The sequence below is a fragment of the Saccopteryx bilineata genome, chromosome 7, assembly GCF_036850765.1.
Source record: "Saccopteryx bilineata isolate mSacBil1 chromosome 7, mSacBil1_pri_phased_curated, whole genome shotgun sequence".
In the NCBI taxonomy this organism is placed as follows: Eukaryota; Metazoa; Chordata; class Mammalia; order Chiroptera; family Emballonuridae; genus Saccopteryx; species Saccopteryx bilineata.
The window spans coordinates 54,141,220-54,165,078 of NC_089496.1; the positions used below are offsets into that span (position 1 = coordinate 54,141,220).

At 58.1% G+C, this 23,859-nt stretch overlaps 1 protein-coding gene across 6 annotated transcripts in view; it reads right to left on the reverse strand.

Annotated features, from left to right (window-relative positions):
• Window positions 1–7,530: 7,530 nt before the first annotated feature.
• The window catches only part of EGFR (epidermal growth factor receptor), a 157,976-nt gene continuing 141,647 nt past the window's right edge, over window positions 7,531–23,859 (reverse strand). For 5 of the 6 annotated variants that reach the window (XM_066238471.1, XM_066238472.1, XM_066238470.1 and 2 more), the window contains 8 exons: window positions 19,063–19,218; window positions 18,202–18,277; window positions 14,773–14,919; window positions 13,297–13,394; window positions 12,901–13,068; window positions 12,476–12,523; window positions 11,167–11,272; window positions 7,531–10,475 (listed from right to left, as the gene is read on the reverse strand). In XM_066238471.1, coding sequence (XP_066094568.1) covers window positions 10,114–10,475; window positions 11,167–11,272; window positions 12,476–12,523; window positions 12,901–13,068; window positions 13,297–13,394; window positions 14,773–14,919; window positions 18,202–18,277; window positions 19,063–19,218 — 1,161 coding nt within the window. In that variant the 3' untranslated portion in view covers window positions 7,531–10,113. The remainder of the gene's footprint in view (window positions 10,476–11,166; window positions 11,273–12,475; window positions 12,524–12,900; window positions 13,069–13,296; window positions 13,395–14,772; window positions 14,920–18,201; window positions 18,278–19,062; window positions 19,219–23,859) is intronic. The other variant, XM_066238467.1, reaches the window with a different exon arrangement.

Consider the following 23,859-nt stretch of genomic DNA (forward strand, 5'->3'; position numbering starts at 1 on the left):
GGTGCCAGTATCTATACATAGTACGTTTTTCCTGATCTCTGTGAAACAGTGAACTCCAGCAGAGTGTTGACAGACAGAAGGACCGCAGTGGCTCAGGCGAGAGAACAGAGTGGGGTGGTTTCCGCGGACACAGGACAGGTCCAGAGCTGGGCATTCTATAATAGTATGCTCATTACAGGGGCTCAGAAGGAGCCAGGTAGAGGATATATTGTCATTTCCTCAGGATCCTAGTGTCCAGGTTTTCCTGCTCAGTCAAGTGCAGGAGAGATTCAAGGCAGAACCTGCAGGGTGTCCAAGTGTGAATGTGGCTGTGCCCCCCCCCTCCATTGAATCTCTCAGCCTGACTGACGGGGCCAAGGGATGGGCTCCCTAAGGTACACCTGGATCAGTTCCACGCGTGTGCCCACAGGGATCAGTTCCACGCGTGTGCCCACAGGCTGTTGCCATGTGCACCTGGATCAGTTCCCCGCGTGTGCCCACAGGCTGTCGTCATGTGCACCTTGATCAGTTCCACGCGTGTGCCCACAGGGATCAGTTCCACGCGTGTGCCCACAGGCTGTTGTCATGTGCACCTGGATCAGTTACACGTGTGCGCCCACAGGCTGTTGCCATGTGCACCTGGATCAGTTCCACGCGTGTGCCCACAGGCTGTTGCCATGTGCACCTGGATCAGTTCCACGCGTGTGCCCACAGGCTGTTGCCATGTGCACCTGGATCAGTTACACACGTGCGCCCACAGGCTGTTGTCATGTGCACCTTGATCAGTTTCACGCGCGTGCCCACAGGGATCAGTTCCACGCGTGTGCCCACAGGCTGTTGCCATGTGCACCTTGATCAGTTCCACACGTGTGCCCACAGGGATCAGTTCCACGCGTGTGCCCATAGGCTGTTGCCATGTGCACCTGGATCAGTTCCACGTGTGTGCCCACAGGGATCAGTTCCACGCGTGTGCCCACAGGCTGTCGTCATGTGCACCTGGATCAGTTACACGCGTGTGCCCACAGGGATCAGTTCCACGCGTGTGCCCACAGGCTGTTGCCATGTGCACCTGGATCAGTTCCACGCGTGTGCCCACAGGCTGTCGTCATGTGCACCTTGATCAGTTTCACGCGCGTGCCCACAGGCTGTTGCCATGTGCACCTGGATCAGTTCCACGCGTGTGCCCACAGGCTGTCGTCATGTGCACCTTGATCAGTTCCACACGTGTGCCCACAGGGATCAGTTCCACGCGTGTGCCCACAGGCTGTTGCCATGTGCACCTGGATCAGTTCCACGTGTGTGCCCACAGGGATCAGTTACACGCGTGTGCCCACAGGCTGTTGTCATGTGCACCTGGATCAGTTACACGTGTGCGCCCACAGGCTGTTGCCATGTGCACCTGGATCAGTTCCACGCGTGTGCCCATAGGCTGTTGCCATGTGCACCTTGATCAGTTCCACGCGTGTGCCCACAGGGATCAGTTACATGCGTGTGCCCACAGGCTGTCGTCATGTGCACCTTGATCAGTTACACGTGTGTGCCCACAGGGATCAGTTACATGCGTGTGCCCACAGGCTGTCATCATGTGCACCTTGATCAGTTCCACGTGTGTGCCCACAGGGATCAGTTACATGCGTGTGCCCATAGGCTGTCGTCATGTGCACCTTGATCAGTTCCACGCGTGTGCCCATAGGCTGTTGCCATGTGCACCTTGATCAGTTACACGCGTGTGCCCATAGGCTGTTGCCATGTGCACCTGGATCAGTTACACGCGTGTGCCCACAGGGATCAGTTCCACGCGTGTGCCCACAGGCTGTTGCCATGTGCACCTTGATCAGTTCCACGCGTGTGCCCACAGGGATCAGTTCCACGCGTGTGCCCACAGGCTGTTGTCATGTGCACCTTGATCAGTTCCACGCGTGTGCCCACAGGGATCAGTTCCACGCGTGTGCCCACAGGCTGTTGCCATGTGCACCTTGATCAGTTCCACGCGTGTGCCCACAGGGATCAGTTCCACGCGTGTGCCCACAGGCTGTCGTCATGTGCACCTTGATCAGTTCCACGCGTGTGCCCACAGGGATCAGTTCCACGCGTGCGCCCACAGGCTGGTGTCATGTTTTGTTTACTGTTTCTGAGACCAGGTCAAACACCAGATGTGATCTCTGGGCTCCTCTCCCCGTGTTTTGAAACGTCCTTTCCTGGTTGTGGAGGAAGGACCTGGGGGGCCCGGAGGCGGAGCTGGCACCCGCTTAGCCTGGGGGACCTGCCCGAGCGAGGGAGCGCGGCACCGGGGAAAACCCAGAGCCCGCGCAGGAAGAGGCATCGCCCCTGCCAGACCGCCCACTCCCGGAACGGCTTCTCCCCTCACATCGCTGGGCTGGCTTGGACGAGATTTGGCCCCAAAACCACATTTCTTCCAGCTGACACCCCGTGTGTAGGGCCCTTTAGCTCAAATGCTGGCGGGGGTGGGCGAGAGGAGGATACGGGAGTGCTGGGGAGTCTGCCCTGCGCTCGGGGTGTTCATAGGGAGCCTCGGCCTCCCCTGGGGATGACACTGCAGGGTGGAGGCGGCCGCCTCCCCAGAAGACTCCCGTGTGGGCCTCGTTTGCTGAAACTTACCTCGTGTATATGGGGCTGACCCCCCCCCCCCCCAAGCAAAGGCTTTGGGCTCAGAGAGGGCTTATCCCTTCCCAGGGCACCTTACAATGCCAGGGATGGAGGCTCCGGGTGCCGGGGCATCAGGGTGGCTTGGGGACCCCCCCGGGGGCGCTGATAACCAGTGTGCCTCCTCTTCAGGGACCTGGTTATCCCGGTGTCCTGCGCCCACAGGAATTAGAGTCGACTCTCAGCCCCGTATTCGTACGCAGGTGACTGGGGGTCTTCGGAAGGAACACCACCAAACCAGGCCGTGAGCCAACACTGCCGTGGGTGGGGGCAGCCGTGAGCCCGCGGGGCCCACCTGCTTCCTGTTTGCCCCTCTCCGGTGTCAGAGAACCCAGTGGGCACTGCGGCGACAGCGGCCTGAGGAAGCGGTGGAGTCGGGGGGCTGGGCTGAGAAAGGGGGTCCATCTCCCAGGATGTCAGGGAAGCCGAAAGCCCTGTGGACTGTCCCACCGGCTGCCAGGGGCTGGTCACCCTGGGAAACCAGCTCAGGGGGTGGCACCTGCCCCTCAACGCCCTCTGTGCTTCCTGGGGGGGCCGGCCACACCGCCTCAGAGGAATCTTTGGCTTTTCCTCTGTGGCTGAGACGAGTTTAAATCCCCTCACTTTCACAGCTACGGCGAGTGCACAGGAGGAAACACCCCTTGTCGTTGATCTGCCCGAGCACTTACACATAGAACCCGGGTTTGTTTTTATTTTGACATGACCTTTGCCTTCATCTCCACAGAGCCGTTCCCTTCAGCTCTTTGATGGGTCGGTAGTGATGTGGATGAAATGAAACCCGCTAGGTAAGCGTTCCCACCCCACGAGGGTCACTGGTGGAAAGGGAAAACCTTCTGGGAGGAAGGGAGGTAGATGGTGACCAGCGTGGCAGGGCCTGCAGCTGAGTCTGCGGCCCCTGAGCACTGGGATGCGGTTCATTGACCCCTCGGCAGGACCCCTGCAGAGTCTCAACAGAGCGCCTGTTCCCTGCTTTGGTGTGGAACCGTGCTGGCCCTGTAGAGAAATCGCTGGCATGCGGAATTCCCCCTGAGCTCAGTGCAGCAGCAGGAACTATGAAGGAAATCTGGGAAGGAGAGATTTTAGGAGGACGGGTGAACAGGTGTGAAACTGGAGGCAAAAGAGCTTGAGTCAGAGCGTACCAAACCCAGCATGGCACCAGGAGGAACACAAGGAGCTGAAGGGTGTGTGTGTCCCATTCTCTCTCTCTCTCTCTCTCTCTCTCTCTCTCTCTCTCTCTCTCACACACACACACACACACACACCTCCAGACATTCACCTATCCATTCATCTGTGACCAGGCCACTTGGGTGTGGACGGCAATAGTGAGGGAAGATTGGGTGAATTTGGGAACTTCCTACTTTCTGCCCAATGTTGCCATTTTCGAACCTGAAATTTCTCTAAAAATAAAAGTTTATTAATGGCTTTTAAAAAGTTATCAGGAAAGTACATCATCTACAGTAGGTCAGATATGACCAATACCTAATATCAACAGTTAACCAAGAATACAATATTATTCTGAAAAGGTATTTTTATGAGTAAAGAACAATGACTAATATACATCTAATGGCTTAACACTCAGCATACAATCAACATGTTCTGATCCCACGTGTGTAAACGGTACAAAAGAGAACCTTGCTTTTCATTTGTACAAATATTGCTTTCATCACAGCAACACTTTACAATGTTACAATGTACCATATCTAGAAGTTATAAAGCTATTGCTTGTTTCAAAAGTAAGTTACTAGGGTCTGTTCAGCTACTGAGTTACATTGTCACCTCTTACCCAAAACATCTCTTCCTTTCCAAGAGATTATATCATGCAGCAAGAATACTTTGCAGCCAATTTAGGTCAAAAGGTTTCCTTCTTTTTTAAAAATAAGTATGAGCATGTTAAAAAAAAATGTATCAGCCAGTGGCAGGGTGGGTGGGGACTCATAGTACTCCCACTGGGAATTCAGAGAGGACACACTCGCACATTGCACATGGTACCGGAGGCGGAAGACGAAACACAAGTGGCTTATTTCGATCCCAGATACATTTATGAAGAGGATCGCACAATGTTTGTGAATGCAAGCACGGTCTTGCTTTTATAGAAGCCATCCAACTGCTCCGGCAATCCTCGAGACGCACGTCTGCCCTCCGAATGTAACTGCTAAGTCCGTCTTTTTTTTCAGGCCACGCAGTAGCAAGGTCACTTGGTTGCCCAAGGGAGGCTGGCGGGGGGCTTGCGCAGGCAGCAGGAGGGCTCACGCTCTTCACTTTGCACCCGTCCATCTTTCACAGAGGAGGTGCAAGAAAGGTTACGTGTTCTGGGTGGCCTCCCTTCTCCTCGCCTGCTCCGACCCCTTCCCCAGTCGCCCCCGGGGCAGCTGTGCAGGAGGCCTGCGTCCAGCCGGGCTCCTGATGCCCAGCCATGGACGCTGAGGTCTCTGTGGCTCAGCGTGCTCTCAGGGCCCCGGGGTACCGCCGTCGGCGGAAGGTGCCTGCAGATCCACACACCGGGGGCTGATCGCTAGGGGCCGGGTCTCAGCCGGAGCTGTACGCCAGAACGACGTGGGGGTAACAGTTCCTGGGATTCGCTCCCCAGATTCCCAGTGAATTGATCTGAGAGGCAGGGCTGGCTGGAAGCTCTCCCACCGCCGCCCTCACAGTGATTTCACTGCTGAGAACCCCCTCACCCCCGGGGGGGCAGGTCACGCTTACGCGGGCGACACTGCTGGTGGCCCTCACGGATACAGTGAGTGGCAGCCGAGACAGGCTGACCGTCACTAGGGCTCTGCAGATTGGCCAGTCTGTACTGGCAAATGCACATCAATTGTAAATACACAAATACAATAATTTGCAGCAAATGCACATCAATGACAGAAATACCACTAAAAACAATGTGCAACAAAACGTTTGGTGATGGCTTTCCTTACGTTTCCAGGGTCACACTGGCAGTGGGCTGAGGCATGCCGTTGGGACGTATTAGCGGTAACAGCAATTCCTTTCCAGTAACGGCCGCAAACGGGCTCAACAGGACCTGTTTCAGACCTACACTAAGCTCAGGGGGCTCTCTTGATCCTTTCCCTCTTCTGGAAATATAAACACATCCTCTTCCTCCTCCTCCCCCCCCCTCCTCCTCAGGATAACAACCGGAGCTTAGCTCAGCGACGGCACTGTGTCTTTTGGAAGAGTGAGAAGAGACTTTTTGCTTCCGTGAAATCCCTTTGAGCGAAGATTTCGGCTTCCAATGTTGAGTCTCTTGCCATCTCTCTCTAGAGTAAACTATGTCCTTGTGTAGCAAAAAAAAAAGAGTTCTAAAAAAACATCACCTTGCAAAGTTCAGTGCTACATAAGAGGATAATATTCCTCAGAAAAGTTACAAAAATAGATTTACACACACACGTACACAGAGAAACGTGTCTTCGATAGTACAAAAGTGTGGACAGCCCTCCTACCTACGGCAGGTGTGCCAGGGACAGAGGCCGAATTTCCGGTCAGTTTAGGTTTTTATAGCCCCGGGCGAGGGAAGGACCAGGTCGTCATCATCGTGGGTTGCGACTGTGTGTTTCTCAAAAGAGAGCACGCAGAATGGACATTAAGGGCACTTTCCACAGCTGTCCCTCTGCTTGAGCGGCTCATCCAGGGACGGAGACGACGACATTTCTAACCCACTTCTGAGAAAATGCCAACGGTTCCCAGGGTTGTAGCAAGGCGTGGGGCAGGTGCCCGGGGCTTTCAGGATAAGATTCGCTGCTGGTGACACGGAATTAGGAGGGCTAAGGGAATGTAAGTAAATTAATGGCCACCTCTCGGGAGTATTTGGGACTGACTGCATATTTGTCCTCTCTGTGGCGTGTGGGCATCTGGACTGCATGCAGGGTGTTTTACTCTGTCCTGACTTGGGGGCTCGGTACAGACGCACAGGCTTGTCCCACCGAGGGTGACCTCAGAGAGGAGGGGCTTCAACTCTGGGTCCCCTTCCAATCACACGGGAAGTCCCAGAGACTTCGATTAAATTGGTCTGAGGGGAGCCCAGCCCTCTTCCTTGGAAGCTCTCCCGGTGACAGCGGGCAGTGTGGGTGAGAACGCTGAGTCACTGTAACCCCACAGCCTTCTACTACACGGTGCAGCCCGAGGCCTGTGGCCGGTGGGTTCTGAGCAGGAAGGCCATCAGCTGAGGGCCCCGTCTCCCCACCAGAGCTTCCCTTCACCCGAGTGGTCCCCCAACCTTCGGGGTTCACCAGAAAAACCCAGGGAACCTTGGGCAAGTCCCCGGGCCCACCTGAGACCAATCTGATCAGAACCTTCTTTGTAGGGGCCTCAGAGATTCCCACGGCAGCCACGGTCCCTCTACGTCTGCCATGGGGCGGGTGGGGGGGGAGGGAAGCTCAACATTGAGAACTTGTAACAAAACACTGACGCCTCGAAGATCCGCCTGTTCTTCTCCGTGAGGTGGCGGAAGTACCTTCCGCAGAGCGTGACGAGGGGGCCACCTTGGAGGAAATCAGGCGTACGTTGAGGACGGGGACCCGTGGCAAACGTTGGCTTCCAGCTCTCCCTGCCCCCCGAGCTCTGTGGCCAAAGGCCAGGGTGGGTGGAGGCCGGCCTGCAGGCGGGGCTGCACTGCCCGGCCGAGTAAGAGACTGCAAGCAGGCTCTCCGCAGGGTCGGGCGTGGCGCTGGAGTCGGCTGTCAGCGCCACGCGATGGAGGAACTGTCCCTCCCCTGGCCGGCCGCGGTGGCCTGGGGCTCCGCTCTCCCAGCCCCTGCAGTGTCTACAAGCCCTGCCCCGTCCTGAACAGACGCAGTGAGGGTCACCGGGGGGACCCCCAATCCTGGGGGCACTTGGCAGCTAGATGTCGAGCAGGGAAGCTGAAACCCAAAGGAGAAGCAGCAGCTCGGATACTTTTCGTTGGTTTATTATGTGATAGTAAACTATGTGGCGTTACAAAAACATGCTAGGACTTAACTGCTACAATGGGGCTGGCGACAGTCGCCCTCCCTGGTCCGTCACCTGTTTCTTGGCAAATGAGGGCCAGTGGCATGTGACTGGTTGCTTCCCGGGGGCTGAATAAGTGTCCGACTACAATACCGATGTTGTGAGGTGGAAAAAAAAAAAAAAGGTTTCATGACGAGGGAAAAAGTTGTAGATTCTCAGCGATGCTGTTTGATGGCCTCATTCATGGTTTTACACTCAGTTCCTGGTGGGGAAGCCGCATCCCTGATGGGGAACGTGGTGGTGTGGGGGAGACCAACCGGGGGCCGGCCGAATTCCCGGGCTGAACGGGGCAGCGTGTCGACCTGGCACTGCCGTCCCTCTGGGAGAGGGCGGTGGGTGGCTGGGGCCCCTCGGCTGGGGGCGCCCCCCCCCCACCTCCGAGGGCTCAGACCCCGTCCCCTCTCAGCCCCCCTGTGCCTCCCTGACGAGCCTGCCAGGTCTCGGGGGGGGGGGGGGAGGACCCGCCCCTCCTGTCCGGCGCCCCGCCCCTCCTGTCCTGCACTGGCATAGCGCTCGGCGGACGCACCCCATCTGGTCCTTGTCACACCATCCCTAGTCTGGTCTTTGTGAGCCCACTGCTTTGGCTGTATGGTGACTTTCTTGGCATCAGCGGTTACGTTTTATTTACTTCTGTGCCTTTAGTACCTTTGCTGGGGGGGGGGGGGGAGACGCGCTCAAGAGTATCTGAGAACACGGTGGAATGAACTTGATTAGAGCTTAGATTTCCACCGAGGAGGATTGTGCACGTGTGTGTGTGTGTGTGTGTGTGTGTGTGTGGTCAGACACCTCCGCGGGCCAGAAAGGGCGCCCAAAACGTTCTGTCCTTGGCTAAGGGGGTGGAATGGGGGCGGTGTTCACCGGGAGCATGTAAAACAACACTTGGCACCTTTAACAAAAAAAGTCAGTGTCCTAGCCCGCTGGGTCCTCCTCCTCCAAGTTCAGAGGCACTTTTTTTTTTTTTTTAAAGAAGAAAAAATATTTTATCTATGAATATACCTGTTGGTATCGTAAAGGCATCAACATCCATTTCAAACACAAATTTCCTATTCCCCCCTTGAACGGCACACGCGCACGAGATGCCGTCTTTACCCCCCCCCCCCCCCCCCGCCCCGGAAGACGTCCCCACAGGGGCGAGTGCTGTCATGGTTGCGTAGCTGCCCAAGGGCCCGGACCCTTACACTTGTCACTTAATACGGGACAAAGGGGTGGGGTTGGGAGGGGGTGCTTTGGGGACAGCCTACCAGGGAGGAACAGAGTACCCTTCGAGTAAAAAAAAAAAAAGCATTAAAGTGAAATAAAAAGAACGTTATCTCCTACGAGCAGCCTAACCTAACTTTGGGGTGGGGTGGGGTGGGGAAGACTCCGTGAGCTTTGAGCACAGCTCCCCATTGGCCGTCTCTGCCCATGTGCTGCCCCACTGGGCCCGGGGGACTGGGTGACGGACGTCCTCTGGGACTCCCACCTCGGGGGCACACGGATGTTCTGGTCTGAACGTTTGCCTCTTAACTGAAGGCTCCTGGCCTGAAGGTCACTGACTCACACCTGAGCTGGTCCAGGCGAGGGTTCTGCTGTACCGTGATCTCCTCTTGCACACGGGGCAGGGGGCGGGGGGCGGGGGGCAGGGGGGAGACCCTCCTGGGTTTCAGAACCAATGGAATGTGACACCCAGGAGGAAGTCCTGACTCTCACAGTGAGAGATGGCCGGTCCAGCCCGGGGGGGGGGGGCAGAGGGCGGGGCGGGAGTACCACGGAGACAGTTACAGGGAGGACCGTCTGAGGAGGAAGTCGCCTCCCCGGTTCCCTCCTTGCCCAGCAAGGGTTCCAAGTGGCTTATTCTCGGGTACCTGCCACAGCTGGACACCGTAACCACCGGGCCTGCTCGGGTCACATGGAGCACGTCTGGTCCCCAAGAACCTGGCAGGGGCAGGAGAGTCTTGAAGCAGAGCTGGTGGGATCCCGTGCTGGCCGGAACCCTGGCTCTTGCTTCTTGGTCCGAGCTGGGCCCCATCAACGCAGTGTGGCGTGTGCCGTGTGTGGGCGAGCTTCCTCCTCATTGGAGGAGCACGTGCAGCAGAGCGAAACCGATCGTGGCAATCCGGAACACCCCGTGAGACCCCGGCAATAAACCTCCTTGTCTCTATGTAGTTTTGTTTTTTTCCCCTCACCTCCTATATACCTCGCTAACAGGTGAACTTCTGCCCAGGCGGACAACAAACATTCTTTTCTGCTTGTTTCCTGCGGAAGCCTCATCATAGTTTGAAGACAAAGGGACGTCCCTGCATCTTTTCAGAGGACATCCGAGGAGGAGGAGGAGGAGGAGGCGCTTCCTGGCTGGAAGATGGGCCGATCAGAGCGAATGTGGCCCAACCGGTCCCCAGAGGGCCAGGAGCGGAGTGGAGGTGGCTCTCAGGCCTGGAGGAGCTGCCGCGGCTTGGTCCCAGGGGCCGGAGAAGTCTGGCATTGTCACGGCCGCCGCGTCCCCCGAGGTCATGCTCCAATGAACTCGCTGCTGGGCGGGCCGACCCTCAGGTAGTCTGCGTTCTCGGCTGTCGGGCCCTTGAAGAGGCCGTTGGACGTGGCCTCCTTGGGAAAGAAGTCCTGCTGGTAGTCAGGGTTGTCCAGGCTCATCTGGTGGCCGCCCTTCTGCGCCCGGAGGGTGGGGCCGCCGGGGCCACTGCGGAGCCCGGCAGGGTGGGGGGCGTTGAGATACTCCGGGTTGTCCACGGCGTGGCTGTGGGGGTTCTGGTAGTGGGGGTCGTGGCCGGGAGCCGGGCTGAGGGGCTGATTGTGATAGACGGGGTTCTGGACGGAGCCCGCGGGCCTTTTGGGCGCCGACTGGTTTATGTACTCTGAAACGGAAAAGAAATCAGAGGTGATCGGCAAAGCGTCGGACAGGCCGAGCTCCACGGCTCTCTCTGAACCCCGTCAACAGGGCGACCGATGGCAGAGGGCGGCGGACCCTGGGGGGGGGGCGGCTGTCTCGCTCTTGGTGCAAACGAAGTGTGTCCTTCTCCGTCCTTAAAGCAACAGGCACACTCGTTTTTCGCCTCTTTAACGTTCTTAGTGGACAGCCTGCCTTGAAGGGGGGGTGTGTATGCAGGTGTGTGGGGGGTGTGGTCTATGGGGACAGAGCTTAGGTCAGAAAATACATGGTGTACAGGCAAAGACTGGAGCCAGGAGAGAAAGTGAAGATCGAATCTCTCTCTCTCTCTCTCTCTCTGACACACACACACACACACGCACACACACTCACACACACAATGCTCATGCTCTCACATACTCACACTCGTAGATCTCAACTGTCTGCTTCAAAGCCTAGAAAATCTGCAGGTTCATTCCAGAAACAAAACTCCAGCAAAGCCCCCGTGTGCCGTGCTGTGTGTATCTGTCTCCCCCTCCCTTCACCGTGTCTGCAAACGGTCACCGTCCCCACCTCCGGACTGGCCGGAAGGAGGCGGCAGGCCAGGGCAGTGGGGCTGGGGGCTGGCGGCTGCTGGGTGGGAGGCTGTGGGCGTGGCTGCTCCCCGGCGAGCCACTCACCTGGCACCGGGAGGAAGGTGTCACTGATGCTGTCCTCTGTCAGGGCGCCGGTGGGGTCCGAGCTGTACCGCTGCAGGAAGCTTTCTTCTTTGAGGGGACAGCTCTGCTGGGGGGGGGGGGACAACAATGAGGCAAGGTCACGTTAGGGCCACCGAGACTGCGCCATGGAGGATGGCTGCCTGCGGTCTCGTCACGATGCCGCTAGCCACGCGTGCGAGGAACTGAACTTTATAATGGTATCTAATTTTTTTTTGTTTTTTGTTTTATTTTTATTTTTTTATATATATATATTTTTTTCATTTTTCTGAAGCTAGAAATGGGGAGGCAGTCAGACAGACTCCCCCATGCGCCCGACCGGGATCCACCCGGCATGCCCACCAGGGGCGAAGCTCTGCCCATCTGGGGCGTTGCTCTGATACATCCAGAGCCACTCTAGCGCCTGAGGCAGAGGCCACAGAGCCATCCTCAGTGCCCAGGCCATCTTTGCTCCAATGGAGCCTTGGCTGCGGGAGGAGAAGAGAGAGACAGAGAGGAAGGAGGGGGGGGAGGGGTGGAGAAGCAGATGGGCGCTTCTCCTGTGTGCCCTGGCCGGGAATCGAACCCGGGACTCCTGCACACCAGGCCGACGCTCTACCGCTGAGCCAACCGGCCAGGGCCAATGGTATCTAATTTTTTTTTTTTAATTTTTTAAAAATTTTATTTCTTCATTTTAGAGGGGGAGAGAGAGAGACAGAGAGGGAGAGAGAGAGGAGAGAGAGACAGAGAGAGGAGGTGTGGAGGAGCTGGAAGCATCAACTCCCATATGTGCCTTGACCAGGCAAGCCCAGGGTTTCGAACCGGCAACCTCAGCATTTCCAGGTCAACGCTTTATCCACTGCACCACCACAGGTCAGGCGGTATCTGATTTTAACTGATGAAAATGCAGATGTCAGTAGTCACGTGGGGCCAGCGGCTTCCACACTGGTAAGTGTGGGGGGGGTCTAGTTCCAGGCTTTACACTGACAAACATCAGGTCCTGGGAGGCTGGGGGCCACCCCCAGGGACCCTGCTTCCTAGGTCTGGGGCGAGGCCCCCACAATCTGCCTTTGTCACCAGGTGACACCATGGCTGCCGGTCCGGGAGCCACATTCTAAATGGCACCACAGGGACTAACAGCTCACTGTGGGCCGCAGGGCAGGGGTCAGGGAACCCCGCAGGGAGGAAACAGCCCAGCCAGGACCACAGGACTCCCCGGGCCGACGCGGGCGTTTCACGTGCTTCATGGAGCCACGGCGTCAGGACAGGGCTGCCGCTGGGTGTCCGCACGTACCCCGTTTCTGTCGATGCAAGCCACGGCCGAGTCGTTGCTGGTGGCGCTCTGAAAAGGAACGGAAGGCGTGATGGGACGCTTGCCCGTCCCCGCCCGTCTCCCCGGCCGGCCGCGCGAGGTGCGTCTCGCCAAGTGGGCACGGTTAGAGGTGCTCAGTTCCCTCTTCGCCCGCTCCTGGCCTGGGGAAAACCAGGCTTAGCTCCAGTTTCAGGCCCTTCCTTTAGCGAACCCGCAAAGAGGACGACCCGGGCCCCGCCACCCAGGAGGGACGGCAGCACACGTCGCTGACTCCTCCCCGCCTGGCTGGAAGCCAGCCCCTGGGTCTCTCGGGGCTGAGTGCCGCCGGGCGGGTGTCGCTCTCTCCGGAACCCAAGCCGTCCACACCGGCAGGCAGACGCCGCGGAAGAAAGAGCGCAGGCTCTTACCAGGGAGCTCAGGAGGGGCGTCCGCGAGGTGGCGGGGCTGTGGAAGAAGCCGTGCTGGGGGACCAGGTACTCATCCGCGTCCACCACGTCCTCCATGTCCTCTTCGTCCATCAGCGCGCGGTAGAAGTTGGAGTCTGTGGGGCTGGGCAGGTGCATTCTCTCGTCCCCCTAGGGCAGAGGGGGCCAGGGGACACCTTAACTGATCGGCACTGTGTTCTCGGTCTGGCCTGTGCCTTCACCGAGGTTAGCTCCCATGCACGGGGACCGAAGGGCGTGGCCCGGGAGCCAGTGCCGGCACGGGGGGGGGGTAGGGGGGGGGAGTGGGGGGCAGTGACGCCTGGTGCTCACGACGGACTTTTCCTGAGGGGACTGGCCACAGAGACTGGGGTCCGGTACCTGGATGACAAGGTAGCGCTGGGGGTCTCGGGCCATTTTGGTGAATTCTAGGATCAGCTCACGGAATTTTGGGCGACTCTCTGCATCTATCATCCAGCCTGCACCAGGAAGGAGGAAAAAAATAAATAAAAAAGCTACAATTAGAACCCTGCAAGGAACGGTCCAGGTGGCATGGCCGAAGGACAGCATTCAGCGTGAGGTCCTTCGAGACGGACACAGGACTTCCCAGTCTTTGGCCAACGAGCGCTCTCTGATTCATGTAAAGCGCAGGATCCCTCTACGTGTCTGAACCAGAGTGACGCTCGCGTCCTCGGCTCCTCCAAGGGACAGCACCCTGGCGTTGTCACTGGCAGTGATCCGGCAGCCTTATCCTTCTCATGGCTTTTTATGACCTGCTCTGGCTGTGGGTGTCCCGGTGCCCAGGCTCTCAAAGCCCTCACTGGACAGTCACCCTGGCGTGCATCCACTCGGCCACCCTGCGAGCCTGAACCCAGATCCTGTTGAGAGAAATTTAGGGACTTCCTTTAAGGACCTGGGGGTGTGGGACGTCCCCACCCTGGTGCGAGGACACTTGACACAATGACCCGGCCCTGGGCTACCCAGCCCGAAAGGGGGCGGCTATGAACCAGATGTCCTCGTGCCTCTCGGGGACTCACATTTATTTCCTATCGGCAGGATGTCGGGCTATTCTGGGCCCGACTGCGAGGTGACCTTAGACAAATCATGCAACCCCTCAGCGGCCCGGCTTCCTCAGCCCCAAACAAGGAAGTCCAGCCAGATGACCTCATGGTTTCGAGTTCAGAGAGGCGTTCGTGTTTACGTTGACTTTGCCCCACGGTCCCTGCCTTCCCTTCCTGGGTAAATAAAATGCTTGGCACACACGTCATGTCACCTTCAGGGCCCACGGAGCTTGGCCCTGGGCTACAGGGACAGCGCCCTGCCCTCCGGCTGGGCTCACCAGGTCTTGCTTGCGGCCCTGCAGCGGGACCTCCCATAAATCCACTGCTGGGAAGATTTAAATCAAAGCAGAAATGCTGACTCTAGGAGCCTCATGCGGTGACTCGTGACGAGGCTCTTGAAAACACTCAGTCTCTCTGGTAACAGACCTCGACACGGGAGGTGGGTTTTTCAGTGAGCAACTCCGCAGCGGAGTGTTTCGGCGCAAGGGCGTACGGAGGACCTGGAAGTTATTAACGGGTCGGCTTGCAGCCGTGGGCCAATGTCAGGTCACAGCGCGCGCGGCGAGTCAAGCTCACGCTTCCCGAGGCACGTGCGAGGGGGGTGACGGACAGATGTCTCTGGACTCGAACGCCTGCCGTAAAGAATGTGACCTCATCCCCCACCCCACCCCAGCCCCCGCCCCCTCAGGGACTCAGAGGTCTCCACGGTTTGGCTGAGGGCCGCGCTGCCTGTCCAGGCTCAGAGAGTCCTGCTGAGGTCCGGCGACGGAGGGGGAGGGCCACCGCGGTCACTCACACTTGACCATGATCATGTAGACGTCGATGGTGCAGATGGGCGGCTGTGGGAGGCGCTCTCCTTTCTCCAGGATGGTGGAGATCTCGCTCGCCGGGATTCCGTCGTAAGGCTTGGAGCCAAAGGTCATTAGCTCCCAGACGGTGACTCCTGAGAAGATAAAGTCGTCATTTTATGAGTCAGCACTCACAACACCTTGTCCTTATTCATCATTGTTGACACTGTGTCTCTCTCTTTTTTTTTTGAGAGAGAGAGAGACAGACAGACGGACTGGGGCAGACAGACAGGAAGGGAGAGAGATGAGAAGCAGCAACTCATAGTTGTGGGAAGGGCACACTCAGACGGCAGCCCTCAGCGACTTAGAGGAAGAAACACTGGAGATTACAAGCAAGGTTATAAACTGGGCGTTCTTAACGAAAGAAAAAGGAAGATTAGAAGCAAAATCCCCCTATGTTCCTTTGAAACACAGAAACACCTATATTTTTTGTTTCAGAATCAATCACTGTGATTTGAAAAAAAAAAAAAAAGAGCGAAGCCAGTCACTTTAAGATGGGCGTGGTTTTCAGGCCCCCCCCCCCCGAGGGTCCCCCAGGTCTGAGGGTCTCCCAGGTCGGAGGGTCCCCCAGGTCGGAGGGTCTCCCACCTCCCCGCCTCTGCACCTGCATTCTCTGCTTCTGAGACAACGCCCACCTCAGGGGGCCTGTCCCCACCTGGACAACGAAGGTGCCCGGGGGAGCCACTGGCAGCGACCTCAGTGGGACCGAGTCCGGCTCTCCAGACAGAGAGGGAGGGATCAGACCCAGGAACCGGGAAGGGAATTGTCCCGGTCTCCAATCAGCCTGATGACCCATTTCTTTTCTTTTCTTCCTTTTTTGAGCTGGCTACTAGACACAGATTGCCACAGCTCTGCTGGGACTTCCAGAGGCCACCCATGCCCTGACTGAACACAGGGAAGGCAGGGCTGGAAAATGAAGAAAAGCAGTGGCCCAGGGGCCGGACGGGAGACCCTTCTGTCCTCTCCTGCCACTCGGTCCCCACGGACTCTGTGACAGAAAAGGCCATGGCATTTCCAGACTGGGGAGGCCAACGAGTTCTCGTTGAACGAGGTATGGGTGTCGCACCTGTTGTGCCCGTGGGAAGGTGGGCTTTTCAGAGTCTGGAACGAATGGCGGAAAAGAGGGTGTGTGTACCTACTGTGTGCACCCAGCTGTGGTCGGGACACGGGCTGGACGGTGGTACGCACGCTCTGTCCCTTCTGGCTCCTGAGTGGAGCTCCATCGGTCCCTAATTTACTCAGATATTTTGTTGCCCTGACTGGGGACCAGAGCGTGAAGTGACAAGCTACGTCTTTCACACTAAAAAAAGAAAAAAGAAACCCAGGCTCATGACCTCACAAAGTCCAGTGCACGGCGGGTTTTGATCACGGACAACACCGTTTCCACCGCAGACGGAAAACGCGGGGCCACGCTCGTGATGCTGACGTTCTGACACCGGCTACCATCGTGACAGAGGTGTTATTAAGTCAGAGAACTGAAGAGGGTTCGGCGACTGGATGCGGGTGGACGCGGGGAGAGCGGTGGGCAGGCAGAGGCTGGCTGGAGCGCGGGGGACCGGGCGGGACACCAGGACACGCAGCATGTGACATAGGGACGGCGGGAGGCACCAGCCAGTCACCAGCCACCTCTCTGATCACGGCTGGGGGTCGGATTGTGTTAGCACGTGCTGACGGGGTGCAGAGAGGGAACGCCTGATCGGGTTATTGAATAGGCGTTCTGCCTGTTCGGACACAAGATGAGCGTGCGCAACACAGGAAGCCAGGAGACCCACGAGGGGTCCACAGAGATGGCGCTGGGCGCTTCTTTCCACCCATCGTGGGGGGTACACTTCTCCCGAAAGGGACTGAACGTGAGGAGGCATCAGAAGAGCTTCACTTCCTTATCCTGCTCAGTAATTCCGAGCAGCTCCATTCAGGACGTGAAATTCCACTCATTCACTCACATAGGGCTCTGCTTTTGTAAGGCTGGTTTTCCAGCCGAAGAAACAAAGACCAGGGACATTAAAAAAAAAAATACATATGGAGCCCTGGCCGGTTCGCTCAGCAGTAGAGCGTTGGCCTGGTGTGTGGAAGTCCCGGGTTCGATTCCCGGCCAGGCCACACAGGAGAGGCACCCATCTGCTTCTCCACCCCTCCCCCTCTCCTTCCTCTCTGTCTCTCTCTTCCCCTCCTGCAGCCGAGGCTCCATTGGAGCAAAGTTGGCCCAGGCACTGAGGATGGCTCTATGGCCTCTGCCTCAGGCGCTAGAGTGGCTCTGGTTGCAACAGAGCAACGTCCCAGATGGACAGAGCATCGCCCCCTGGTGGGCATGCCGGGTGGATCCCCGTCAGGGGCATGCGGGAGTCTGTCTGCCACCCCCCTTCTCACTTCGGAAAAATACAAAATAAATAAATAAATTAATTAATTAAAAAATATATAATACATTTGGAAAAGCAGGAAGTTAATGATGTGAAAAAAAAAATACTGGAAGGATGAGGACGCCTGGAGTGATTCTGTGTTCGTGCTAATGAGCTGGGGACAGGCTGACAGGTCACACGGAACCATAGCAGACGAGGTGTCTGCAGCCCTGCGGCAGATGGCTGGGTGACTGGCGGGGCCAGGGTGCGGTCACCGAGGTGAACGTGCCCCGCGGAGCAGTCAGCCAAAACGCGCGTCAGTGACACCTTAGAAAGGCGGGCTCTCGTAGGCTCCGGAGGGCCCTTGTGGAGAGGCAGGGAGGCTGAGGGCGAGGACGGGGCGCAGGCCTGTGCAGGGGACCCTGGGGTCGACAGGGGGCGGGGGCGTGGGAGCCTGAGGGGGTCTGGAAGCACTAACAGGCTCCCTTTCCTCCTGCTGTCCAGACGGCACGGCCTCCCAGGGCACTTCCGCGAAGCCGTTGGCTGGGAGGTCACCCCCACGCGCCCCAGGGTACACAAGCGCCCAAGCTCGTCCGTCACAGAACCACGCCAGCTAGCCGGCTGGCAGGACCACGCTGCTGGTCCCCAGCCGGCTCCTCACCTTCCCTCCTCCCGGACACTTGCCCCCGGGGGGCCTCATTTGTGGTCTCCCTTTTTTGGTTCGCTTCACGTTCACGGCAAGAGGCCGAGTTTGGTTTGATTTCGGGCATCTCCCCAGTTCAAACTGTCCCTCTCTCCCCCACGCTCCCCGTGTGACGAGTTCCCCGGTCGCCAGGGATACTTAGTGTGGTAGTCAGACTCAATTTCCTGTGTCTTGTTTCCTTCATAAAACAGACAGACAGCAGCTGTTCTATCGCCCATTAGTCACTGCCTTGGAAGAAAAACACTTGGACAGGCAGAGCAGCATGAAATGTCAGTCGGCAAACAACACGGACAGGTCAGCCCCAGGACAGAGTCATCAGCGGCAGGAGGTGGACTCACCATAGCTCCAGACGTCACTTTGGTGGGTATAAATTCGGTGCAGAATAGACTCCAAAGCCATCCACTTGATAGGCACCTTGGGATGACGAGAGAGATAGCAATGAGAAAGTGACGGGCTTCCCTCTGCTGAGAAACACTCAGTCCGGCTGGGACAAATCAAGAGTGACCAACGTGGGAAGCCAGGCCACCCGCCCTGGCTGGCTGTGCGGTCAGGCCCTGGGCACAGGTGTTAGCGGCTGGGGGCCCTGCTGGTGCCCCGTGGTCCTATCCACCCTGCGTTTGTGGGTGTTTGGTGGGGCCATGCAGCCAGAGTGACACTCAAGAGGGGACAGCGGATCCAGAGCATTCTGGAAGGCCCAACAGGAGAACTGGGATACTTCCCTGCTAGGGGACAGTCCCTGAGAGAGCCCTCAAACTGGCCCAAGTGGAGGGCACAGATCCCACCCCGGCTGGAGGCCCCGTGCATGACACAGAGACCCTCGGGAGCTCTCGGAACGACTCTGGGAGCTTCCCGTCTATCGGACACGCTCTCGACAGCAGGGTGCCACCATCAGCTGTGACACGTCCCAGCTGTCTTTCTGAGGAGCGCCTTCTCCTGCAGCGGGTGGATGACATCTCACCATGGCTAACCGGGAGGTAGGGCTGAACTCACGTTCACCGCTTCTCAGTCTCTGGATGCACCAGAGACATCTTACTCTCCTGGCAAATCTTGCTCCCAAGCCACCCGGCTGGCACGGACAGGAGCGGACCCTCGCCAGACCCAGGTGTCGGTGGCAGCGACCGTCACGTCCCCCAGAACGTCTCCCACGCCAGCTAGCCGGCTGGCAGGACCACGCTGCTGGTCCCCAGCCGGCTCCTCACCTTCCCTCCTTCCGCGTGGTACTCCTTCTCCTCGGCGCCCAGCAGCTTGGCCAGCCCGAAGTCGGTGATCTTGACGTGCTGCGGCGTCTTCACCAGGACGTTCCTGGCCGCCAGGTCCCGGTGCACCAGGCGCCGGTCTTCCAGGTAGCTCATGCCCTGGAACACGGGGCCGCGCAGTGACCACCACCAGCTGCGGATGAGCTCACTTTTCCCCACCCAATGACCCAGCGTCAGACCCAGACCCAGGTGAACCCAGCGGGAGAGGACAGTCCCGGAGGGAGTGGGAGCTCCGCCCTCGGGCTGCGCCCCGGCCGGCTCACCTGCCCTCCCCGTGCGCTGCCCGTGCAGAAGGTCTGCCCGGCACGTGGCTACTGAACTCGCTTCTACAAGGTGCCGCCCCCCCCCCCCCCGCCTGGCCGCCCCGCCCCCCGCCTGGCCGCCCCCGCAGTCCTGCGGTGGGAGAGAGCAGGAAACAGGGCTGACGGGCACCGGGCGCCGTGCCCGCCTGACACGTAACCAATTCCTGGGACCGTGACCCCCTGCACCCCGGCCCTTGCCCACAGCCCTCTTGGGGTCTGTCACGCGCACTTCCTCCCGGCGGGCAGGCAGGGTCCCTCCCGGCCTCTCTCCCGACTTGCTCCACGCCTGCCTCGCTGACCCAAGCTCCCTGAAGTCCCGCTGAGCTCCGGGCTGTGGACACGAGCGGGCAGCCCTCCCCTCCGTGCAGCGCCCAGTGGCAGGCGGGACAGGCCGTGGTGGGCAGGGTCCAGCTCTGCAGGCACCTACCGCTTACCCCTAAATGCACCCTCCTCTCTCCAGCCCCGGCAGGGGACAGCGCCCACCGCCTTCAGAGCCGATACCCGCACTCGCTCCCGCACAGAGCGGGCACCACAGGAATGGGGCCCGAGGCAGGAAATGGGCCCCAATGGGTTTGACCGGCTCTTTCCTCTCTGGCTTGTGGGATGCTGCGGGGGTCCCCACTGAGTGCAACGGCAGGGAGGGCACCCCCCCACCCCCCACCCCCACCCCCACCCCCACCCCTTTTTCTGGCAAATCCTTTGCCTCCTTTTGCATAGCTATTGGGTGAAAATGATCGGTTAGCTTGTCATATCAGAATGAAGTTTAAAAGATTATCTTTAGAGCCAAACTAGCCATCCTAGGAAACTAGAATCTATAAAGCTGACACTGGGAATTAGTCTTTCATTTATTTATTTTTTTTTTTTTGAGGACTTCACTGATTTTCTTTTCATGGGGGAAGAAACGTGATTGGTTCCCATGTCTCCCTTCTCCCCTGGCATTTCCCAGAGAGCTCCTGAACCAACGTTTGGCAATTAAAAATACTGTTTGATTTCAATGCTTCCCTTTCGAAGACTCCTCGGGTTCCAGGAAGTAAGATTAACGGGGCACACGTCTCCTCAACGGGCAGCTTCTCTGGACCAGCGCATCCGTGCTGGGAGTTACTGGTTGGGAATGACGTGCAGAGAGGGACAGGGAAGGGGTGGGAGCTGAGAAAATGCAAAATGCTGCTTTTTCTTTTAGGTGAGAGGAGGGGAGATAGAGATAGCGAGGCAGACCCCTGGATGCCCCCCCCCCGTAAGCCCCATCTAGGGCCGATGCTTGACTACCAGGCTATTTTTGGCGCCTGAGGCCAATGTGTTTGGACCAACTGAGCTATCCTCAGCACCTGGGCCCACACTCAAACCAATTGAGCCACTGGCTGCAGGAGGAGAAAAAGGAGAGAAGGAAGAGAAAGGGGGGGGGAGGAAGCAGATGCTCGCTTCTCCTGTGTGCCCTGATGTGAACCTGGGACGTCCATATGCGGGGCCGATGCTCTATCCACTGAGCCACTGGCCAGGGCGAGAAAATGCTTCTGAACAGAGGGCTGACTCACTGCTCCCTGTCAGCCATCCGGGGAGCCCCGTCCCTGGGTTGCTTTCATGGGCTTCCGTCTCCCCTTTGAGCCCTGGGACCCGACTGTGATTTGTGCTGGGTGCCCGTCTCTTACGACAGAGTAAGGCTCTTACTTGTTCAATATGACGGGACCGGCCCGTTCAGAAAGGGGTTTGTTATGCTTGGCCTCTTGCCTGGTTAGTTCCAACGCCTGTATTGACTCCGTGTTCTCTCATTTCTCTCTCCTTCCTCCTTCTCCTCTTCTTCCTCCTCCTTCTCCCTTCCCCCTTCCTCCTTCTCCTCCTCATCCTCCTCTTCCTTCTTCTCCCTTCTCTCTTTGTCTCTCTCTCTCTCTCTCTCTCGTTTACTCTCTCTACCTAGTGCCTCATTCACTGCTTCAGCACACGTTTCTTGAAGACACCCCTGTGGTAGGTCTTGTACAGGTGTTGTTACACGTACACACAGTAATAATCACCCCCTGACCCTACACACAGGGCGCAGGCACCCTCTCCTTTGATTGAAATTTCACGGCACTTCGTTCGTGAACTCATTAGACCCGCCAGCAGGACTTGAGCTCCGTCCTCTGACTGTCACTCACCCTCACCCCACCCCTCTGCATGCCTCCCAGAGAAGCCAGTGCACTGGACATGTGTTTACAGACGTTTGTTGAAGAAGGGAAGGATAAATGGTCACCGTGGCTGACGGTGTGGAGCCCTCTGAGGGGTCAGCATTGCGAGGCTCTTCTAGAAGGTCCTGGAGGGCACAGGGACGGCCCTGAGAGCTGGCCCAGGAGGTCCAGGGGCTGGGAGGCTGCTTCACAGACTGAGTCCTCTGAGTCCCCATGACCACCACGGGGACCCTGTCCTGAACTTCCTGCAGGGGCTTCCAAGGCAGACAGACTCTCCTGCCGGCCCAAAGGGCTGCTTGGGGCGTAAAGAAAACCAGAACATACACTAACGCCCGGCCTGGCCCGGCCTGGCCAGCCCACTGGCTCTGCGCCTCTGAGCAAGTCCATGCCGCTGTGTGACCCGCGTGCACAGCACCCAGCCACGTGCAACCCCCCCCCCCCCCCGCAGTCCTTTAAAGGACCAGGACGAGTGAGGTGGGTCCTGACGTTTTCTCAGAAGCAGGCCTGGGAAAGGGGACGAAAGGGCAGTTTCCGTACTCCGGAGCCCACAGCTAATCGGCCAGAGGGGGGTCTCAATCAGAGATAACTTGGACGCAAGGAGATTAGACGCGTTTGAACTCAAGATAAAACTAGACCCATCGGCCTCTGTCCCACACTCGGGAGGCACTTTGAAAGGCCACCTCCGTGCCAGGCAGGGTTACTGTTTAACCAGTCCCCGAAGATAAGAGCCGGCCCTACGGCTCATGAACTCTCAGGAGAATCTCAGCGGAGACTCCGCAGGAAGCAGCACCAGCCGGGGCCTCCGTGGAGCCTCCTGGGAAACTCATTTCCTGACCCGAGAGCCTCACTTCCATTCAACGCGGCCTGTTTATTTGTGTTAATGACTACAGGACGGCTGGGATGGGTTCTGAAACACGGAAGAGCCAACCCAGACCCTCCGCAGGCCGGAGCAGCCCGGCCATGTGCCTCCCACAGCGGGAAAGATTTTTCTGCGTGGCCACGTACAAACAGGCTCTGTTTTCCCAGGGGCTGCTGCAGCCCACGGCTCTTGGGAGGAGGGATCCTGAGAGAGATAAACCACCCCGTGGAAACATCGGGGCGTGGGCCCCGGCTTAGCGGATTCGGAAACGGTGGGAGGCAGGGAGTGGACAGGTTGGTAGCCGCTTCTGGTGGAAGTCAAGACGAGAGCTCGGCTTCCCCAGCGCTGAGCCCTGTCCTCAGAAGAGGCGGGACAGGGTCAGAACATCCCCCTCCAGACAAGAGGCGGTGTGGCGCAAATGTCCCACCGTGTGGGGACGGAAGCAAGGCTGCCTGGTGTCAAATTCGAGTGTGCTACCTGGTAGCTCGATGCCTCGGCACGCTGCGTAAACACCCGTGCCTCGGCTGCCCCACAGTCCAGCGCGCTGGGAAAATGCGTCCTGATTCAGTTCCGTCTCACCGACTGAACTAGGCTGAGCTTGGTGCCCATAAAGTGGCGGATCGGAGAACGAGGGCCAGACGGACATAAGCGTCTCTCTGAGACCTTCTCCCTCCTCTGATCGCTGTCTTCAAATCTGACCAGGGCCTGCGCCCTGGGACCCCACACTTCTGCCCTGTGTCTGAAAACTCAACTCTGTGAGATCTCAGTCCGGGTCAGGTGACAAGAAAGCTCTGCTGTCCAAAAGCTGTGGGGACGTGCTAGCGAACCGCAGCCCGGACGGCTTTATTTAATTGCAGGACTTTGCGACGAGGCGACTGTGGTCTCTCTGGCGGGGAGGGGGAGGATGGGGGGGCAGGGTGTGGCAGCAACGTTTCCAAACTGCAGTGACCAGGGGCTCATCTGGGTCAGAACGCCGTAGGATGTGACTGTGTCACGTCATACATTTTGGGATTTATTGGTGGGCTCATCTAGCCAGAATGACACTAAATAATTAGAGAGCAATGCTAACTAGCTGGTGAACGGGGCCTTGGGAGTCAGGGGGGAGCACATCGTGTGCCAAGTTCTGGAAGCCCCGTCCCGGGATGGGGGTGGGACCACCACTCAGGTAGAGCTCACTTCCTGGGGGGTGGGGTTGGGCGGGCACAAACCCCAGTCAACAAGAGAACATGCCAGCTCTTCCCACAACATGCTAAGAATAAAATAAAGCCAGGTGACAGAGACTGCCTGGGAGGGTGGCCATGACATGTGCTGGCCCGGGGACCAGGGACAAGGGCTGGGGAGTCGGGACAGGAGGCAGCCCTCAGGAACCACTCTAGAGTCTCTCAAACCTGCTCAGCACGAATCCCCTCCCTTCCCAGAT